This window comes from Hippopotamus amphibius, chromosome 4 (assembly GCF_030028045.1).
Source record: "Hippopotamus amphibius kiboko isolate mHipAmp2 chromosome 4, mHipAmp2.hap2, whole genome shotgun sequence".
NCBI classification, from domain to species: Eukaryota; Metazoa; Chordata; class Mammalia; order Artiodactyla; family Hippopotamidae; genus Hippopotamus; species Hippopotamus amphibius.
In genome coordinates this window covers 34,177,648-34,197,484 of record NC_080189.1, presented here as the reverse complement: position 1 = coordinate 34,197,484, position 19,837 = coordinate 34,177,648, and the positions used below count along the sequence as shown (strand labels likewise).

Sequence of the window (19,837 nt, the reverse complement as noted above, 5' to 3'; positions counted from 1 at the left end):
GGTTCTGATTGGTCAGACCAGGAACCTGAGGGTCACTTTTGATAATTCTCTCTTCTTTACTCCCAACTTCAATCCATCAAATATTGTGCCCTCTAAATGTCTTTTGATATCTCTCTCCATCTTTAGTACCTTTTCCCCAGTCTAAGTCATCAGGTCTTTCCTGGACTTAGGCAATAACTTTTAACTGGCCTCCCTTCGCCCACTTTTGCCATTTCCAACCCATTCTCCACATAGTATGTAACTCCCCTACTGAAATTTTCATTGCCCTGAGCAAAAGTCCACAAGTTTTTTCATTGCTTAAAAGGCCCCCTGTGATCTGGCCTTTGTTGATCCCTCCAGCTTCACCCAGCACCACCTCCCCTATTTCACATGGCTCTAGACACAGCCCTTGTCTTTCAGTTTCTCAAATCCACCAAACATATCCACCATATGTTTTCTTGGTCTGGGGACTCTTTCCTCAGTTCTCATCTTATCATTCCTCTTTACCCTTAAGGTATCAGTTTTATTGACTTGTTTAATCAATAAGTAATAAGTACCTACTCTGAGTCATGTTCTGTGATAATCACTGTGAATGCAATAGAAGGCAAAACAGACCTAGATCCTATCCCATGAAGCTTATAATTTAGTTGAGGGAAGTGGGCACCATCCAAATAGCATCCAAAGAAATGTAAAATAGCTCCAAGGTGCTAGGAGAGCCTATGACGGGAGGATTTGACCTAGTCAGGAAGGTCAGAAGATAGAAGAAACAACTGAGTAGAGATCTGGACAAGGGTAGCATTAAAGAGGGGGAAAAAAGAGGTTACAAGCAGAGTTGCATGTGCAGAGGCCCAGTGGATGAGTGTTTGTGAGGCTTACAAAGAACCAAAAGAAAGCCAGTGTGGTGAAGCTGAGAGAAAGAGGGAAGTGTAGTAAGACATGAGAGGGAGATGCAAAAACATACAGGGCAAATGATGCTATTCCGTCAGGGACTGGGCAGATAATGTGTGAAATGACAAGACGGAAGAGCAGAACCTATGGTAAAATGGAGAGTACAAACCTTGCTTCTAACAGATTTATATTGTGCAAAATACAGTGTTTTGCAAAACTAAAAAAGAAAACAAAACAAAACTGCATAATATCCTCACATGATAAGATATTACACCCCTGAAACCAAAACAGGATACTCTTTCCAGCTACAGTATAGTAAGTGGATTGGAAATTCTAGGTAAAGTTAACACGTTTTTCCTCCTTGACAAAACCTCACTAAAAGAAAGGTTTTTTTTTTTTATTAATAAACACATAAAAATGTGGGGAAAAGGAAAGGATACAAAAGCACCAGAAATTTTAAGACTAGAAAGCATATGGAGGATTGCAGCAGATGTGAGGACCTCAAAAAGCCAAATCCTAAACTGGTGGTGGCAAAACCCAAGAATCAGCCTCGTTTGTACCTGCAAAATCCTCAAGGGTCTGTGACTTCATAGCACCAAGTCCTTCTGAAAATGGGGTGAAGTGGGACCCCAAATCAGAAGAACCAGCTGAAGGCTGTTTAAGAAGCAGATATAGCCTTTGGTCCCCTGCCCTACTCTGTGCTGCTCAGCCACTGCCCCTTCCTCACCCAGGCAGAAGTCTGGAAGATTATCCTCTGGGGAGGGTAAATTAAAGGGATTCTGGACTGCTGGATACCAAGCATAGTTGAAGGCAAAGATATTATGCCAAATATAGGAATTAAAGGAACATCCGGATGGTGAATGCTGAAACACCCAGCCTTTTTCCTCTACTTGGCTTCTAAAATACTATTATCCAGGCCTTTCCTCTTCTGGCAGGAGATTAGAAGAGTCTGTTCTGGGGATTCTGACCAAAACAAGATGAAATCACAAAACAGCCCAATCAGATATTCCTAAAATAAAACTAAATTAGTTAACTTGAACAGATAACAAGTGAGAGGGGAAACTCGGTAGTCATGTTAGTCAGGGTTGTTACTTGAAAAGTAAGGCGAAAAAGAAAAGATATGTAAATATAGGAAAAGAAAAGATTAAACAAAAACAGAGCACCAATCTAGGAGGTAGAATGTACAAAAAACTGGAGTTGCAGAAAGTACAGGGAAAATGGAAAAATGAAAATCATCAATGGAATAATTTTAAAAGTTTCTCAGAACTAAAGGACATGACTTTCCAGATTGGAAGGACCCACAGAGCCCACTAAAATAGTTGAAAATAGACCCACAAAGTCACTTTATTGTGACATTTCAGAACCCTTAGGGCAAAGAAAATGTCATAAACCAGAAAAATAATGTAGAGACAATGAAACAATGCCTTCAAAAATCTGAATGAAAATGAAATTTACTCTAGAATTCTACACACAACCAAACTGTCAATCAAGTGTGAGTGTTAGATAATGATGGTTTCAGATATATACAGTTGTAAAATTTTACCTTATATATAGTCTATATTTCTATATCCCTTTTCTCAGGAAACTTCTGGTCAATACGTTCTATAAACACAAGAATAAATAAAAAAAGATTAAATCATTGGATACAGAAAATAGGAGATCTGACACAAAATAGGAGATCTCAAACAGATTCAACACACAGTACTAAAGGAGTTTCCAAGAAAATGAGAAAGGGGGACACAATGATGTTACCTATGGTTCTGAAAGGGTGGGGCACATGTCCAGATTGGAGCACAGTGTGCCTCAAGAAATTGGACACGTTGAGGTCCATCAAGGTAAAAATGCCTACTCTAATCCGAGGGTTGAGTGCTGAGGTGATACTCTCAGTAATAAGCTCTATCAAGTCAGGGATCCTGTCTATTTTGCTGCATGTCCCATAACCAGTAAGGGCTGATATATAATAGAGGCACAATAAATTTTTTTTAAGAACTAGTGAATTATTGGACTTGAGTACACTAGAGACAAAATCAGAAGAAAGATGAACGATAGGTTACTGATATCACAAAGTATAATGTACTTTAATGATAATTCTTTACATTCATCCAGCACTTTTTATTTTACAAAGCACCTTTCATACATTATTTCATGCAAGTTTCACAATGAATCGTTGAACTGAATAAAGATGTTAAGAGACTCATCTGAGATCGTTGGACTTTTTAAGTGAAAAAAAAGTCTGAAACCTGGGTATTCTAAGCCAATACTCTTTCTTATATTTCATAAGTTCTTTTTGTCCATGACAGTTACAAGGTCGGACAATGTCAAAGCAAACTGGGGGAAATATCTTTTTAATGTTTTGTTTAAATAAAAAGTTAAACGTTCATGGCAATATTTTACATATTCTCTATGCTTATCCAGTGAATAGGAGTGAATAGAATTCAACTTCCATCACACTGCGAATTACAAATAGCAATAATTTATATGTTCATAAAGCGTACAGCACATACATATTTTTATTCTCACAAAACACAAGGTAGATATTACTTTTGTTTCCCTTTTAACAGATGATAAAATTGAGGCTTTGAATGATTTCACTAGTTGGCAGAAATAACACAACTATTTGTCCCATAACTTATAATACAGAAATATTAGACTGAAAATATGAAGCTTTCTTAAAAACAGAAATTACTCTCCCAAGATCCAGACATCCCTTTTTTCAATACCACTCAAAACAGTTTATTCTAATATGTTCTGCTATACATTAATCTCTTACTTTGGCTATGTCAAATATTGTGAAATTGGGAAACTTTTCTAAAATAAGCCAGCTCATTTAAAAAGCGATTAGTATATAAACTCATAGAAGCAATCACATGTGTATACGTTTAGAATATAGATTTCCTCTGGAAGCATTAAGGCTTAGATTAAAAATAAATGTTAGTAGCCTAACATTGTAATATGCCTTAAATTCACACTTCAGTCATGAGATAGGCAATGTAGCAGATTAAGAAATACAAAGAAGGGTGGAGAAGTAGTCTCTATTTCCTCCTCTCATCCACTGTTTTAATGTTTTACATCCAAACTCATACATACAGGAAAACATTTCTCATTCATGCCAATTATTTTGAAGTCATCACATTGCATCGTAGACTCATATTGTTATATATTGAAGTCTAACATTTCACAACCAGAAAGTAAGTTACTTTAGGACATGGATTGTGTCCTGTAGTATAAAATTCTCTCTTCTCCACCTCTCTATTTTGCACAGTGTCAGATCCAAGTCAGGTGAGTTCCTGGCTTTCTCTCCACATTTAAAGTCTTCTGCAAAATTAGCTCTACTATATTCCCAGGGCTGATCTTACTGAGGCAACAATCTATTAAAGTCTTTCCAAATCATTATTTGGGGGTTCATATTCAAGGGTATCCCAACCCTGATGAGGTGCTCTAAGTTTGATAACTGGCCTCCCAACCCCAGTCTGGAGCCCCAAGTGCCCTTGTGTGCAAAACCTTGCTTCTATTCTATTGCTGTTCTCCTGTTCCTAATCAGAAAGCTTTTCCATAATACCTCAGTCACTCCCAGGAAAGAGGGGAAAGGCATAGAGATTAGCCTTCTCCCTCAGAGAGAATCCAGAATGTAATTTATGCCTCAGAGTTGTTCTGAGCTAAGGCTAGGGAGCTGGGTTTTCATACTCCATCATCTGACAGCCATTAGTTGAGAGCTGCTTCACGGCAGCCATGGTAGTACAAGAGCAGTCCTCCAAAGAGTAACAGCAGGTTCTGTGAAGTGGAGGCAAAAAAGTACTGAAGCACAGAAATAGTCAAAGTGATCTGAGGGAATCTGGTCAGAGCACTTCCAGTGTCTGCTACAGCTCTGTATATTGGAAGCAGCTCAATAGAGAAAAGTGCAGAAAATTGAATGCCCCAGTGCATAGCCTTGAACAGTTGGCTAAGGGTCATCAGACACCTACCTGCAATGGATGCAGCAAAGTCACAGGAAGAAGAAAATTAGGCGCCATGAACACTAAGCTGTATGTCCCATGAGGGAACATCAGGAAAGATGCCAGAGCTACAACATTGAGAGAGATCTGATAAGACAGAGAGCAGCCACCAGAGGTGGTAATGGCCAGTGTCAAAAGACAGAGGAAAACAGCAGTGTAAATATTTCTGAATGCACATGACCCACTGTGGCACCCCCAAAGAACCAAGAGGAAGGAATTTGGGCAAGTACTCCTATAGTTCTTTAGATTGGACCTGAGTACATTTTTATTATAGCTTGGTGTGGTTGGGGAAACACGAAATGACAAGCTTCTTTTTCTGCTGCTATACTGTTATTCTGCTGTTACGGAGTCCAAATAAGGGTTAAAAGTATTATCAGACATTAAGGATAAAAAAATCGAAGATGTTGGACCTGTCCTTTTACTTGCTACCAGCAAATCTGTTTGTTGTGTTGCTTCATCTTTCCAGGTCAAGAGTCTGCCTTAATTTTCACTTATGCCCCATAATTTACATTTGCCATATAGGGAAATTTTTTAAAAGTGAGAAATTATTCTACTAGTCTTTATCCATGTTGTTTTCAAGACCATGCAAGAAATCATACCTATTAATTCATTCTATAGATACTGTTTGAATTAGATACCACATTAAGTGCTTTTAAAAGATGAAAAAGAAACAGTCCTGTGTTGAAGAAGAACCAACATTCATGGGAATGATGAACACTAGATTCAGGTTAGTGGTTACCCATGGGAAGAAGAAGAAAGGGAATGGAATCTAGAAGGGGTAAAACATGCTTTTTTTCATGTATCTGACATCTTAATAATATTTAAGTAAATGTAAATACATAAAAGCTTTAGTATTTCCTTGCCTCACCCTAAAGGATCAATTTGGTCAGTCACCATGCTCCATACTTCATTTGGGACATTGTGTGAAAAGACTGAAGGCTTGAACTTACGGTAACTGAGAAATTAAAGAGCAGGAAATCAACTAGATATTTAAGCGGTGACTAAATAATGGAGTAGTAAAGAGCAGGAGGTCTGATTTGGGGGTAGCTGGGGAAAAAGTTTGCTTTCCTGATCTAGAGTCCCAGAGTCCTATTTTAGGGCAATTTCTAAATCCCATTTGGGTGGCTAGCTAAGTTTTTCAGCTCCCATTTAGGGATATGAAATGAAAGAGTTATTCAATCAATATGCATTCCAACAACAATTTTTTAAAATACTTACGTGCTAGACTCTGTATGTGTCAGACAGTTAATTAAGACAGGCTATGTTCTTAAGGAGTGGATTAGTATTATAATATGATGATTATAGCTAACATCTGTTGAAACCTTTGCTAATGCCTGTGCTGGGTGCTAAGTACTTTGCCTGTATTATCTCATTAAATCCTCATAACAGTCCTATGAGGGAGGGAACATTGTTACTCCCAATGTATAGATGAAGAAACCAAAGTTTGCAGAGTAAGTTGCCCAGTTACCTAGAGCTGGAAACAAAATCAGAATCCAGGATTTACTAATTATAAAATCCATACACCTTACCACTAGAGTACATGACAAAAATCCATGGAAAACTTTCTATGGGAATCTCGAAGAAGAAATTACTAGCTTTAGCCAGAGGATTCAATGTGGGATTCATGGGGAAAAAAGGATAACTGAATTGAATTTTAAAGGATATGCAGGGGCAAAGAACATTCCAGAAAGAGCTTCTGCAGAGGCCTGACAGACTGTGATGCATAAGTAAATAGCTTTGTGTGTTTCAGAGACGTGCATTTAGGGTAGTGACAGAGGAGTGTTTCACAAGATTGTTAGGAACCAAATTATGAAGGACAGCACATTCAGGAAGGAGGAGGAGTTTAAAAATGAGCTTCTTCAAAAATTCCTTGGTATTTCTGGAATAATCCATGTCAGGCTTCTCCAAGGGTTCCACTTGTGTGGACCTTTTCAAATCCAGCTGAGGAAATGGACTACAGGTAAAACACACTCAGCTACAAGTAAGCAATAGTTTAGACAATTATTTGATGTAGAAAGCAATTACTTTGAAAATATACATGATTTTTAACACTTTTCTACTGCCTTAAAGAACATTATTTGAGGCTAGTTGTGTTCATTGATCACGAGAGACTAACAACCAAATAACACTGTCTAACACTGGCAGTTTTCCTCAGAAGTAAGGTAGGCCATACTTTTAAACTATGGGTATTAGTTTTTCAGTGCAGAGATAGTAATATGGTGTTACACAAGTCTATATCTGGTGCAACTATTTAGTAGTTCATCATTAATACTTACTGGATGTTTATCCTATTATACATTACATGATTGTGACATATATTGGGTTGGCCAAAAGATTTGTTCATTTTTTTCTTAAGATGGCTCTAGTAGCACTTAGTCGTCTTTAACTTCTTTCAAAACAATTTTGTTAGATTGTATGTCACAGCTGTCATATCAGCATGCATTTAAAAAAAAGACATCAAAATTGGTGAATTTTTGTGTAGCCATTTTAATATTGAAGATAGAAGAAAAAAAGCAATATTTTCAGCATATTAGGCTTTATTATTTTAAGAAAGGGAAAAATGCAACTGAAATGCAAAAAAGATTTGTCAGTGTATGGAGAAGTTGTGGTGAGTGATCAGACGTGTCAAAAGTAGTTTGAGAAGTTTTGTGCTGGAGATTTCTCGCTGGATGGTGCTCTACCTCCACAGTCAGGTAGACCAGTTGAAGTTGATAGCAATCAAATCAAGACATTATCTGGGAACAATCAACATTATACCACACAGGAGATAGCAGACATACTCAAAATATCCAAATCAAGCATAGAAAATCATTTGCACCAGCTTGGTTATGTGAATTGCTTTCATGTTTGGGTTCTACGTAAGTTAAGCGAAAAAAACTTTCTTAACTATTTCCTCATGCAATTCTGTGCTTAAACATAATGAAAATTTTCTGTTTTTAAAACAGATTGTGACGGGCGATGAAAAGTGGATACTGTACAGTAATGTGGAATGGAAGAGATCGTGGGGCAAGCAAAATGCACCACCACCAACACCAAAGGCTGGTCTTCATCCAAAGAATGTGACGTTGTGTATATGGTGGGACTGTATGGGAGTCCTCTCTTATGAGCACCTCCTGGAAAACCAAATGATTAATTCAAAAGTACTGCTCCCAATTAGACCAACTGAAAGCAGCACTCAATGAGAAGTGTCCAGAATTAGTCAACAGAAAATGCATAATCTGCCATCAGAATAATGTAAGACCGCATGTTTCTTTGATGACCAAGCAAAAAACTGTTACAGCTCAGCTGCGAAGTTCTGATTCACCTGCCATATTCACCAGACACTGCACCTTTGGATTTCCATTTACTTGGGTCTTTACAAAATTCTCTTAAGGGAAAAAATTTCAATTCCCTGGAAGACTGTAAAAGGCACCTGGAACAGTTCTTTGCTCAAAAAGATAAAGTTTGGGAAGATGAAGTTATAAAGTTGCCTGAAAAATGGCAGAAGGTAGAGGAACAAAGGGTGAATACTTTGTTGAATAAAGTTCTTGATGAAGGGCTTCCTAGGTGGCGCAGTGGTTAAGAATCTGCCTGACAATGCAGAGGTCACGGGTTCGATCCGTGCTCTAGGAAGATCCCACATGCCGCGGAGCAACTAAGCCCGTGTGCCAAAAAAAAAAAAAAAAAGTTCTTGATGAAAATGAAAAATGTGTCTTTTATTTTTACTTAAAAACCAAAGGCATTTTTTGGCCAACCCAATATTTAGATTATGCATATCTTATACATGAGTTCTTAAGCTAATAACATAAGTTTGACCATTAGGTCACTTGGGTTCTAAAATAATATCAGGGACTTCCCTGTGGTCCAGTGGTTAAGGTTTCACCTTCCAATACAGGGGGTGCAGGTTCGATCCCTGGTCGGGGAGCTAAGATCCCACATGCTTCGTGGCCAAAAAAAAAACAACATAAAACAGAAGCAATATTCTAACGAATTCAATAAAGACTTTAAAAATGGTCCACATCAAAAAATCTTTAAAATAAAAAATAAAATACTAGCTAGACTGCAATTTTTCTCAATTCATTTCATTTATCTAAAGCTCAACTTACCTGTGAAATGAGACATTTGCACTAGATGGATTCTAAGATTGTGATTCTATAAAGTAGGTAACTTCTGACCTTGACAAACAAATTAGTTGAGGACATAGATCACATCCACAGGAAAACAGATTAAGAAGCATACAAGTAATTTAAAAACAGACACTAAAAGGGGAAGAATTTTTTTTTAAATCAGTTTCTGGTGCAGTTAATTGGGGAGGTCAAGATTACACCACTAAGAAGTAGAAGAAAGGTGAGTTTAGAAATAAGATGAGAGAAAGGTAGAAATTCTCACTTAGTAGGTAAAATTGTGTAAGGGGAGAATATTTTTTTTCTTTTCTCTTCATCATAAAATAATTAATTATCAAGAATACCAGAGCATTTCTACTTGCAGCCATATAACTATACACCTATTTTGTGTGATAGCTTGAAATCTTCCCAGAATTCCTAGGTTATGTGAATTCTGTAATTCCTTTTAATTGTATCAAGAGGGTGACATTGGGAGGTTTTTGAAAGGATTATCAGAAATTATACGTAATTGCTGATCATGTCATTATGGGAAACACATGTAAAGTATCGCCAAGGTTACAACTGTAAACATAGTCTGACTCAAATTATTACAAAACATTACCAGATTTGGGTGAGGTTTCTAAAGGAAGAGAGCAGCAATTAGTCAAGCAACACATTTACTGAGTACCCACTGTGTACAAATTACTGATATTAAGTGTTGCTGAGTAAACAGAAACTGAAAAAACCCCTCAAAACAAAACAAAAAAAAGCCAACAACAATAAAAACAGAAGTACTGTTGATGAAGTAGGTGGTGGTGAATAAAATTGATGGGATGGGAGAGTAATCACCTTCATTAAGTTTTATTTGGTGGAGAGTGCCTACGCTTTCGAGAGGGAGAAAGACGATCTCAAAGTGGGAAGAACATGGGATACAGAATATGATGCTTGGGTTCGAATCCCAGTTTAGTCACTTCGGTGCAACCTTGGACAAATATTTTGTCTCATTTTTTTCTCCTGTAAAATGGGTATACTAATGCTGGGGGTTGCAGTGAGAAATCAATGAAGAAATGATTTGTAAACTGTGAACAGTAAACATGTTATTTATTTACATCCAGTGAGGTCCTTGACCAAACTGTGTGGTTTATTCTTTACCATGTCTTCTCTGCACCATTTACCCTCAACAGGGCACCCGCTTTTGCCTGCATGCGTCAGCAAGCTTCCCCTTCCTGTTCTCTCCCCAAATGGACCATGAGCTTTGTAGCAGCATGGCTTCTGTTTGCTCTCCACCCACAGGAGACAATGATTTGCACACCATGACCATTCAGTAAATTACTTAATAATAAAATTTTACATTTATTTGAATTCTTTAAGGTAGTCTCACATGTCATTTACATGCAGCTGTCAGATTCATCTTGCTAACATATTCCTGATGACGTCATGTCACTGTTCAAAAGTTGCCAAGAATGTCTCATTCTCTACTGAATGTTTTTTTTTTAACTACACTTTTTAAAATTGAAGTATAGTTGATTTACAATGTTGTGTTTGTTTCTGGTACACACAAAGTGATTCAGTTATACATACATGTGTTCTTTTCCATATTCTTTACCATTATGGTTTATTACAGAATATTGAACATCGTTCCCTGTGCTGTACGATAGGACCTTGTTGATTACCTATTTTATATATAGTAGTTTGTATCTGCTAATCCCAAACTCCTAATTTATCCCTCCCCTACCCCCTTTCCCCTTTGATAACCATAAGTTTGTTTTTGTTTTGTCTTTTTAATTTTTATTGGAATATAGTTGTTTACAATGTTGTGTTAGTTTCAGGTATACAGCAAAGTGAATGTTATACATATACATATATCCAACTCTTTTTTTTTTTTTTGAGTCTTTTCCCATATAGGCCATTACAGAGTATTGAGTAGAGTTCCTGTGCTATATAGCAGGTTTTTATTACTTATCTTTTTCATACATAGCAGTGCATATACGTCAATCCCAATCTCCCAATTTATCCCTTCCCTCCTTATGGCCTGGTAACCGTAAGTTTGTTTTCTATGTCTGTGAGTCTGTTTCTGTTTTGTAAATAAGTTGGTGTCATATTTTAGATTCCACATGTAAGTGATATCATGTGGTATTTGTCTTTCTGTTTCTGACTTCCTTCACTTCATATGATAATCTCTAGCTCCATCCATGTTGCTGCAAATGGTATTATTTCAATCTCTTTTATGACTGAGTAATATTCCATTGTATAGATGTACCACATTTGCTTTATCCATTCATTTGTCAACGGACATTTAGGTCATTTCCATGTCTTGGCTATTGTAAATAGTGCTGCTAAGAACATTTGGATGCATGTATCTTCTCGAATTAGGGTTTTCTCTGGATATATGTCCAGGAGGGGGATTGCTGGATCATATGGTAACTCTATTTTTAGTTTTTTGAGGAAACTCCATACTGTTTTCCATAGTGGCTGCATCAATTTATAGTCCCACTAACAGTGCAGGAGGGATCCCTTTCCTCCACACACTCTCCAACAGTTATTTGTAGATTTTTTAATGATGGCCCTTCTGACTGGTGTGAGGTGGTACCTCATTGTAGTTTTGATTTGCATTTCTCTAACAATTAGCGATACTGAGCATCTTCTCATGTGCCTGTTGGCCATCTGTATATCTTCTTTGGAGACATGTCTATATGTCTTCCGACCATTTTTTGATTGGTTTGTTTGTTTTTGGATATTGAGTTATATGCACTGTTTGTATATTTTGGAAATTATTCCCTTGTTAGTCACATCATTTGCAAATATTTTCTCTGTATTTCATATACTTTGTTATTGAGATATAATCGACATGTAATATTGTATTAGTTTTAGGTGTACAATTGTAATGATTAAAGTCTTAACTCCCATCTAAGCTCTAAGGTCTTGCTACTCAACCTGTGTTCTCCAATGGGTAGCATTGGCATCACCAGGGAGCTTGTTAAAAATGCAGATTCTTCAGCCCCATCCCAGACCTACTGAATCAGCAACTGCACTTAACAAGATTCCTAGCCAATTCACATATACAGATTTGACTACATCGTCACTCTCTTGCTGAACTTGAAGATTCAGAAGTAGGGTTAGATTTAGCAAATAAAATTAGCAGTCGTTCAATAAAATTTGAAAACAATGAATACTTTTTAGGTATATCGCAAAAGATTCATGGGACATACTTATACTTAAGATATATGTTCATTGTTTATCTGAAATTCAACTTTTACTGGGCTTTCCTGTATTTAATCTGGCTACCCTATTCAGAAGAGTACGATCTATGTTTAACATAACTTAGTACTCCCTTGCATTAGTGCAGGGCCTTCTGTAACTCCTTAATATGTTCATTTAAGGAACAGACGAGTTTCTTCAGAACTGAGGTTTCTCTGGTTTTTGCTTAACATCGTGTATCTCCAGAGACGAAAACAGTATCCCACACAAAATAAAGGACTAGCAATTATTTCTTTAATGAATATATTCAGAACATCTTCCAATTATGTACTGGGTTGTATGCGCATATTTTAATGAAAGCCAAATATTTTTCTGGTAATTTTTTTTTTTAAACCAGAATGTTTAAAAGCTATTTGCGCACTTTTTCACATCTTCGGTGGCAGAGTTCAGGACTTGATGGGAACACAATCAAGGGCTCAGAATGTACTCGTCGCAGACTGGGTCCATATGCTCACCGGTGGGGATGCTGACAAGCCTGCAGCAGGCGGCGATAGGCAGCTCCTCCCGGCTCCCCAGCCTCCGAGGCACCCGCGCACGCGCACAGCCGAGCTCCGGCCCCTTGGGACGGGTCGAGGGAGGCGGGGCTCCCGGGGCGCGTGCGCGGCGGCCTAGGCTCTGGGCCCCTCCTTTGGCGGGGGCGCGCGGCGCGGAGGACCGCACCGAAAGGGGGAAGTCAGGTGGCCGCTGCCGCCGCCGCCGCCGCCGCCGCGGTTTGTCGCCAGAAGGAAAATGGCGGATCTGGAGGAGCAGTTGTCTGATGAGGAGAAGGTAAGAGCCGCGGGGGCGGCAGAGCGCGTCGGTCTGGGAGCCGGCAGGGCCCCGCCGCATCAACCCTGAGTCTGGCCGCCGGGGAAGGGCACCGCTCGGTGCCCCCGGCTGCCCTTCCTTCCCCTCTCCTCGCTGCGCCCGAGTGCCTGCCCCTGTCAGTCACCCGAGGCCCCGCGCGGGGGCAGGTCTCCGCCAGGCCTCCTCGCTCGGCTCCTTGTAGGGTGTGTGCTCCGAAAATAGGAAGCGGGAGCTGGGCGGCGGCGCCGGGCGCGGCGGGCGGGCGGGCGGGTGGGGGCGGGGGGCGCGGAGGGCGGCGGCCGCCGGGGACCCTCTGCCCCTGCCTGGGCCGCGGGGCGCTGCGCCCGGGTCGGGGACTGCGGAGGGGTCTGGGTCCCGGCCTGGGAGCGGCCCAAGGATAGTACCCAGCCCGTCGGCCTGGCCGGAGAGGGTGGCCGGGGTGAGGGCTGCGGGGGAAAATCGCTTAGGAAGTGGACCTTCACTTCTCTCTCCTCCTCCCTCCTCCCACAAGCAAAATGCTTCCTTTCCTGGGTCCTACGTTTTTTTTCCTTTACCCGTGCAAGTCTCTCTCTCTCTCTTTTTTTCCTTTTTCGGCTTTAGCTGTAGGCTTTGCAGTTCCCATATTCCCCCAGAGGCAACGAAGTTGCTCACAAAAAGATCCCCCCCGCCCCCAGTTGTTTGCTACTCGTGTCGGCAGCAGCCCCCCTCGGGGCCGATTTGGTGGCGCCCCATGGTCGTGCTAGGACTTCTTCCGAAGAGGGGAGATTGTGCAACTCCTTTTACTGTATCTTAGATGCTGTGACAGCATTGGAGCCAGAGGAACGACTTAAGTTCTCAGGCATTTGGCCTCGGTGAGGCCCCCTTCCCCCGTGTGTGTGTTGCGGGGCGGGGGTACCCCACTAATTTTGAGTATTTCATGGAAAGGTCCTTGATGTTTCTCAAACTCAGAAGTAACTGACATAACTATGAACAAGATAGTTACAGTTTTCGAAGTGTCCGCTCTTAATTTGACAGGGCTCATTTTTTTAAGTTCCAAAGCAGTACAGCCATGTATGAAACACAAACATATACTGATGTTTAAGAAATCCTCATATAAGCCTAAGAATATTTTCGGTTGGAAATCTCTGCTCCAAGTGTTTTTATATCCTGTGTTCTTGTACCGAAATGTCACGTTCTGTCTTCTTCCCGATGTGAGTGTGCAGCAGTCAGCCTTTTCTTCAATTTTGGAAATCTTTTTTACCTCTGTGCTCTTTGGTGCAAGTGATAATAAAACGACAAAATGGGGAGAGCAACAAGATTCTCCATAATCCACAGGCCTGGTAGGCAGATTCCTGTATACACAAAAGTTGCTGTGCAGTATTCATATGTATAATACTGGTAAATAACCATAAATTGGTAACTGAAAATGTATGCAGGTACGCACACATTTAAAATTAAGTAGTGCTAAGAAGTTTTTTTAAAGGGATTGTCATGTTTTTAATTCTGCTGTTGGTAAGTGGTGATTAGTAGTTCAAGTGGCTAGAAATCTAGCTGAGGAGAGAGTACTCAGTGTGGGAGTTAATATAGACCTGCCATGTGTTGTAAAGGCCTAAAATAGCAAAGTTTTTTCAAAATGAGATGACAAGATTTCTTATTTTCAGGCACTCTCAGGGCACTAAACTCCATAAAGTTGTCGGGGTGGATGGAAGTGGGTCTTATTCTCTATGTTCGTCCAACACCATGTTTTAAGAGTAAATGAATGAAAACTCTAATTTGAAGGAATTTCGTGTTCTTGTTTTTATTTCGAGTTTTGCAAAGACTATTCTGTAGATGTTTTACATATAAATTTACGTGTAAATTTCTGATTACTTTTTTTAGTAATTTAAGAAAAATATTAACTAAACTGTAAAATTCAAGTAACTGGTAAAGTGAAATTCTAACAGTCTTGTCACTTTAGTTATTTAAATGTTCTTTTTAATCTGTCGGGAGGAGGACCTTGGATATGGAATCAGAATCAGGATTTAAAGGTGATTTTTTTTTAAACTAATATTTAAATCATTTTTTCTGCCACCTTGTTTGTAATTCTCGAAAATAAGTTTTTAATACTTTAAAGGTCTTGGAATTTCCATTACTGATTGCATATGTAAGGAAGGAAGCTATTAAGACTTATGTAGTACCATACTTTGTATATTCCCAGCTCAGTTAGACAATACATTTGTTAATTTGTTGTAAGTTTGAGCTAGGTTTTATTATTACCATTTCACAAGTAAATAAGTTTTCAAAAGCTTTAAGTAATTCACGGAAGTACACCTAAGTAGAAAGTGCAAAGGCGGTATTTAAACCGGAGTGTGTCTGAATCCAAAGTTAATGTTCTTGTGATATTATGCTTCCTTAACAGTTGATGATAGAACGCTGTTCTGGATTCATCTCTTTGTTTTAAGTTTGACAGCTTAATTTGAAAAAGGAGAAAGTAGTTCTCTTTGTTTTTAATGGAAATTGTAAATACCAAACATTAAATAGTATTGGGTTTTAAATTTAATTTGTTTTGATCATTTTAGAACAAAGTTTATTGTTGTTTGACACATTTAAGCATTTTATGCTGCTGGTATAGTTTCATATATGCCCTGTGGTAGGAAGCATTTTAGAAATTAATCTAGAATATTATAGCTTTGCTTTTTTCAATCATGTACAGTTGCTTTTTGAGGATACCACTATGAAATGTAATAACTTTTTCACCTTTGGCCTCTGGGTTAATAAGAAATAAAAGTATATGAGGAAGCACAGTGAAGTTCTTTATAAACTTTTTTATTTGTTGTGGTGTGTCCTACAAACCTTTTTACATAGTTATGGAAACTTTAGGCCAGAACATTTCGTGTTTTCCATTCCTGGGTCAGCTGCATTGTGCGGTAAAGCATTTTTTGTGATTGATATTGTATTTGTGGTATAATGCTCAAATAAGAACTATTCCCAAACCCTTCTCTAAATGAGAAATCCTGGAAGTCACTCCAAGCTTTGGAAGATACCTTAGTTATTGGTTGGAAAGGATCCCCCCCTCCCCCCCCCCCCAATCTCTTCCACCTTCTCACAGTGAGTAGAGTGATCCAGTCTCATCGCTTCAACTTTTGTATTTTTGTAGATGCGTCTCAAGTATGTAGCTCAGCCCTGCTTCTCTCCTTAGTACTGGTCATGCATTTTTATCTGCTGGTCCTATTCACGGAAGACAATTAAGGAGATATGCTTAAATGGAACCTGCCTAAAAGTAAATTCATAAACTCTCTTCCCCTCTCACCTTACACAAAGCAGGGCAGATACCCATCTCTTCCTGCTCATTTTTCCCTTAATGACTCTGTTGCCATTTTTCAAGTCATACAGATTTTTAACTTCAGCTTTATTTTAACTTTTTTTCCTCCTTGTGCTCTCTGTACCTTACAGTCAGTTTCCAAACCTTGTCACTTCCATCAAAATATGTCTTATACAAATTATTTCTTGTTTGAAAAGTTAATTCATTTATATTATTTGATTTATAATCTCTCAGTTGACCAGACCATTAACAATTTATGTGATAAACTACTGTTGTTTAGTAACCAACTTTTACTGTATGAACAGAATGCAAGTTGTACCTGTTCTGTGACTACACAGTTAAAGAAGAAATAAAGCTAAGGGAGGAAAAGTAGGATTAGAAGAATGTTTCATATCTGTTTTATTTGCCACTGCTGGACTTTTGTTATAAACTTTCTAGACAGATCCCTCCATCTTCCTGTCATTTTTCTACTCCCAAACTCTTAGTTGCTGGATCCTTCATTGCCTTTACAGGGAAGCCCAACTCTTGAACATGGTGTTCATGTCCTTGTATTCCATTCTAACCTAAATAGTTCTGACGTTTCCAGTATATTCTGTTATTTAATCAAGCTGTGGATTCAGAGAGACCTATGTGCTAGTCCATGCCTAGCACCTCAAGTAAATTATTTAATCTTTCAGCAGCTTCAGTTTCCTCTAAAATGTGGGGATATAATAGAAAGTATATTCTCCATTAAGTTTCTATAAGTGTAAATGTTACCTGGCATGTAGTAAACACAATAAATTTTGGTTATTTTTCTCTGCTCATGACTGCTTTGAGCATTGGTACTGCTCCCTGATCTGTCCCCTTTTTTGAAAGATGAAAATATTACTCATCCTTCAAGATTTAACTCAGATCACATGGCTAGTTTTCTCTTTCTTCTGAACACTGTTTTCTCTCTCTCCTGAACGCTGTAACATATCATTCATGTTAAATACAGTTTTGCATGGTAGTTATTTGTTTACCTGACTTTTTTCCTGTATTCTATGGGAATTCCTTAGTGCAGAAATAATGTCATCTTTAGCATCTGTCAGTACAATGTATGTAAGTACAATGGTTCAGTGAGTGAATGAACAAAGGAGGCATGAATTTACAATATTAAGAAAAAAATAACAGTTTTATGAAAAGAAGTAGCATATAAAGGCAAGTTTTGGAGGGAAAATCTAGTATGCCTACATTTTTCACTTCTAAATAGTGTTATAGATTTTAAAGATTTAGATAGTTAAATGATGTTCCTGGTGTTCTTTGAGGTGCAGGTGGTGATATTGGCTATGGTTCAAATCACTTACACATGCTAAACATTTGTAAGCAGTTTATATACTTCTCCCCCATACACAGCGATAATTTGGCTTTATAAGTTTTGTTTGTATGTAAAAACAGTGTAAGCCACCATTATGTTCCATCGTAATTAATGTAAAATCGGTAGTGTTCTTATTAACTAAAAAGTAAACTCAACCAGTAAGCTATTAATGTAGAAATTATCCATTCCTAATTTCATTCTGTAGATGAATGAATTCTGTCATTGCACCAGTAAAATCTAAGAATTCCTACAGCAAGCAGAATCTTGACAGCTGCTGTAACATTAGTGGAGTTTTTTTTAGACTTTGCACACTAGAGCAAATTTGTAGTACATTTCAGTGCATTGGGGAGTTATTTCTACATAAAATAAGGATAGTTATATACATAGAACATTGCATTTTAGAGTAACAACACTTAGAGAGTACAAAGTAGTTTTTAAGGTTGAAAAGCATAATGGGAAAACTTGACCTTTGGTTCTGCGTTCTGACCTAAAAGCTTAATTGCCTGAAGCAGTAATTTATTGGAAGAGATTCATGCATATCAAAGGAAATATGGGTTCCATAGACCAATTATAGTTGTCAAAAGAGAATTTCATAAATTTTATTTTGAAGGGTAGAACTACAATCTTCATATTCTTTGCCTCTCTTTTTTTTTTCTTTTTCTTCTTGGCTGCCTTGGGGCTTTGTTACTGCGTGTGGACTTCCTCTAGTTGTGGCAGGCGGGGGCTACTTTTCATTGCGGTGGATGGGCTTCTCATTGCAGTGTCTTCTCGTTGCGGAGTGTGGCTCTAGGCATGTGGGCTTCAGTGGTTGTGGTGTGTGGGCTCACTAGTTGTGGCACTCAGGCTTAATTGCTCAAAGACATGTGGGATCTTCCTGGACCAGGGATTGAACCCATGTCCCCTGCACTGGCAGGCAGAGTCTTAACCACTGAGCCACTGGGGAAGTCCATATTCTTTCTCTTAAGACATTTATTTACATGTTCTACTGTGAACCCGTGGCTGAGAGCTTTTCTTGCATATTTTAGTTCATAATATTTCTACTGACAAAGAATAGAAGTAATTTTTGAAAACTACATCAACGTCTATTCATTTACCAAACATACCTTGTTTCATTGATTTCACTACTCATCATTTTCCATATTCTGAGATCTCTGAAATCAGGCTGCATTGTACAGTCATGGCCTGTGATACTGGTAGCATTTTTCCTTTTTTAGTGATCCATGAAATTATGCAACTTACCTTGATTGTGAATCAGGGTAAGCAAGGATATAATGCAATAACAAACAAGCTAAAACCTCAACATGAGGGCATTGGTGGTGGGGGCTTTGCGTGGCATCTCTTCACTCATTCTGTATATGTCTAGGTGTGGGTCAGCAGTGAAAGGGCCCTGCTTAGTGAAGTCACGTAGTTTCAGGTTCTTGGAGGATTTCAGTCTAAACATAGGCTTTTTGATATGATACATATACACAATGGAATATTATTCAGCCATGAGAAAGGAGGATATCCTACCATTTGTGACAACATGGATGGACCTTGAGCACCTTGTGCTTAGTGAGATAAGTTAGATAGAGAAAGACAAGTACTGTACAGTATCCCTTATATGTGGAGTCTACAAAAGTCAAACCTGTCTAAAAAAACAGTAAAATGGTGGTTACCAGGGAATGGAGGGTGTGGGGATAAGATGAATGGTGTTTAAGGGTACAAAGTTGTAATGAGTAGTAAATAAACCATAGTGATCTGATGCACAGTATAATGAATATAGACAGTACTGTTGTACTACAGTGATGTGATAAATACTGCATCAGTGGCAGTCATACTACAGTATATAAATGTATCAAACTAACAGGCTGTATACCTTAAATTCACAAAATGTAGCATGTGAAATTTATTCTCCCCACCAAAAAAAAAAGGAAAGTCTTAGGCTTTTTACCACCATCCCCACAGCAGTGGGAAGAAATGCAATGAATACCAAACTGGGTTTTAAAGCCTCCCCCCACCACACACACACACACACACACACACACACACACACACACACACACACACACACACACACTCTTAGAGACTCACTGCATTTCTGCTCAGATTTCAGTTAGCTTAAGCAAGTTATATCTATAAACCTAATTTCAGAGAGGGCAGGGAAGAAGGAGAGAAATGCAGTATTTGTGAATAGCAGTACTGATTCTATAGATTAAGTTTTAGACTGACTGAAGGTTGGTGATTTGATTACCTGTTT

The 19,837-nt window shown here is 38.6% G+C and overlaps 1 protein-coding gene across 2 annotated transcripts in view; it reads left to right on the top strand.

The window, feature by feature from the left end:
* Positions 1-12,710: 12,710 nt before the first annotated feature.
* The window catches only part of CAPZA2 (capping actin protein of muscle Z-line subunit alpha 2), a 52,802-nt gene continuing 45,675 nt past the window's right edge, over positions 12,711-19,837 (top strand). Inside the window, exon 1 of one of the 2 annotated variants that reach the window (XM_057731476.1) lies at positions 12,711-12,967. In XM_057731476.1, the coding sequence (XP_057587459.1) occupies positions 12,929-12,967 (39 nt within the window). In that variant the 5' untranslated portion in view covers positions 12,711-12,928. The remainder of the gene's footprint in view (positions 12,968-19,837) is intronic. The other variant, XM_057731477.1, reaches the window with a different exon arrangement.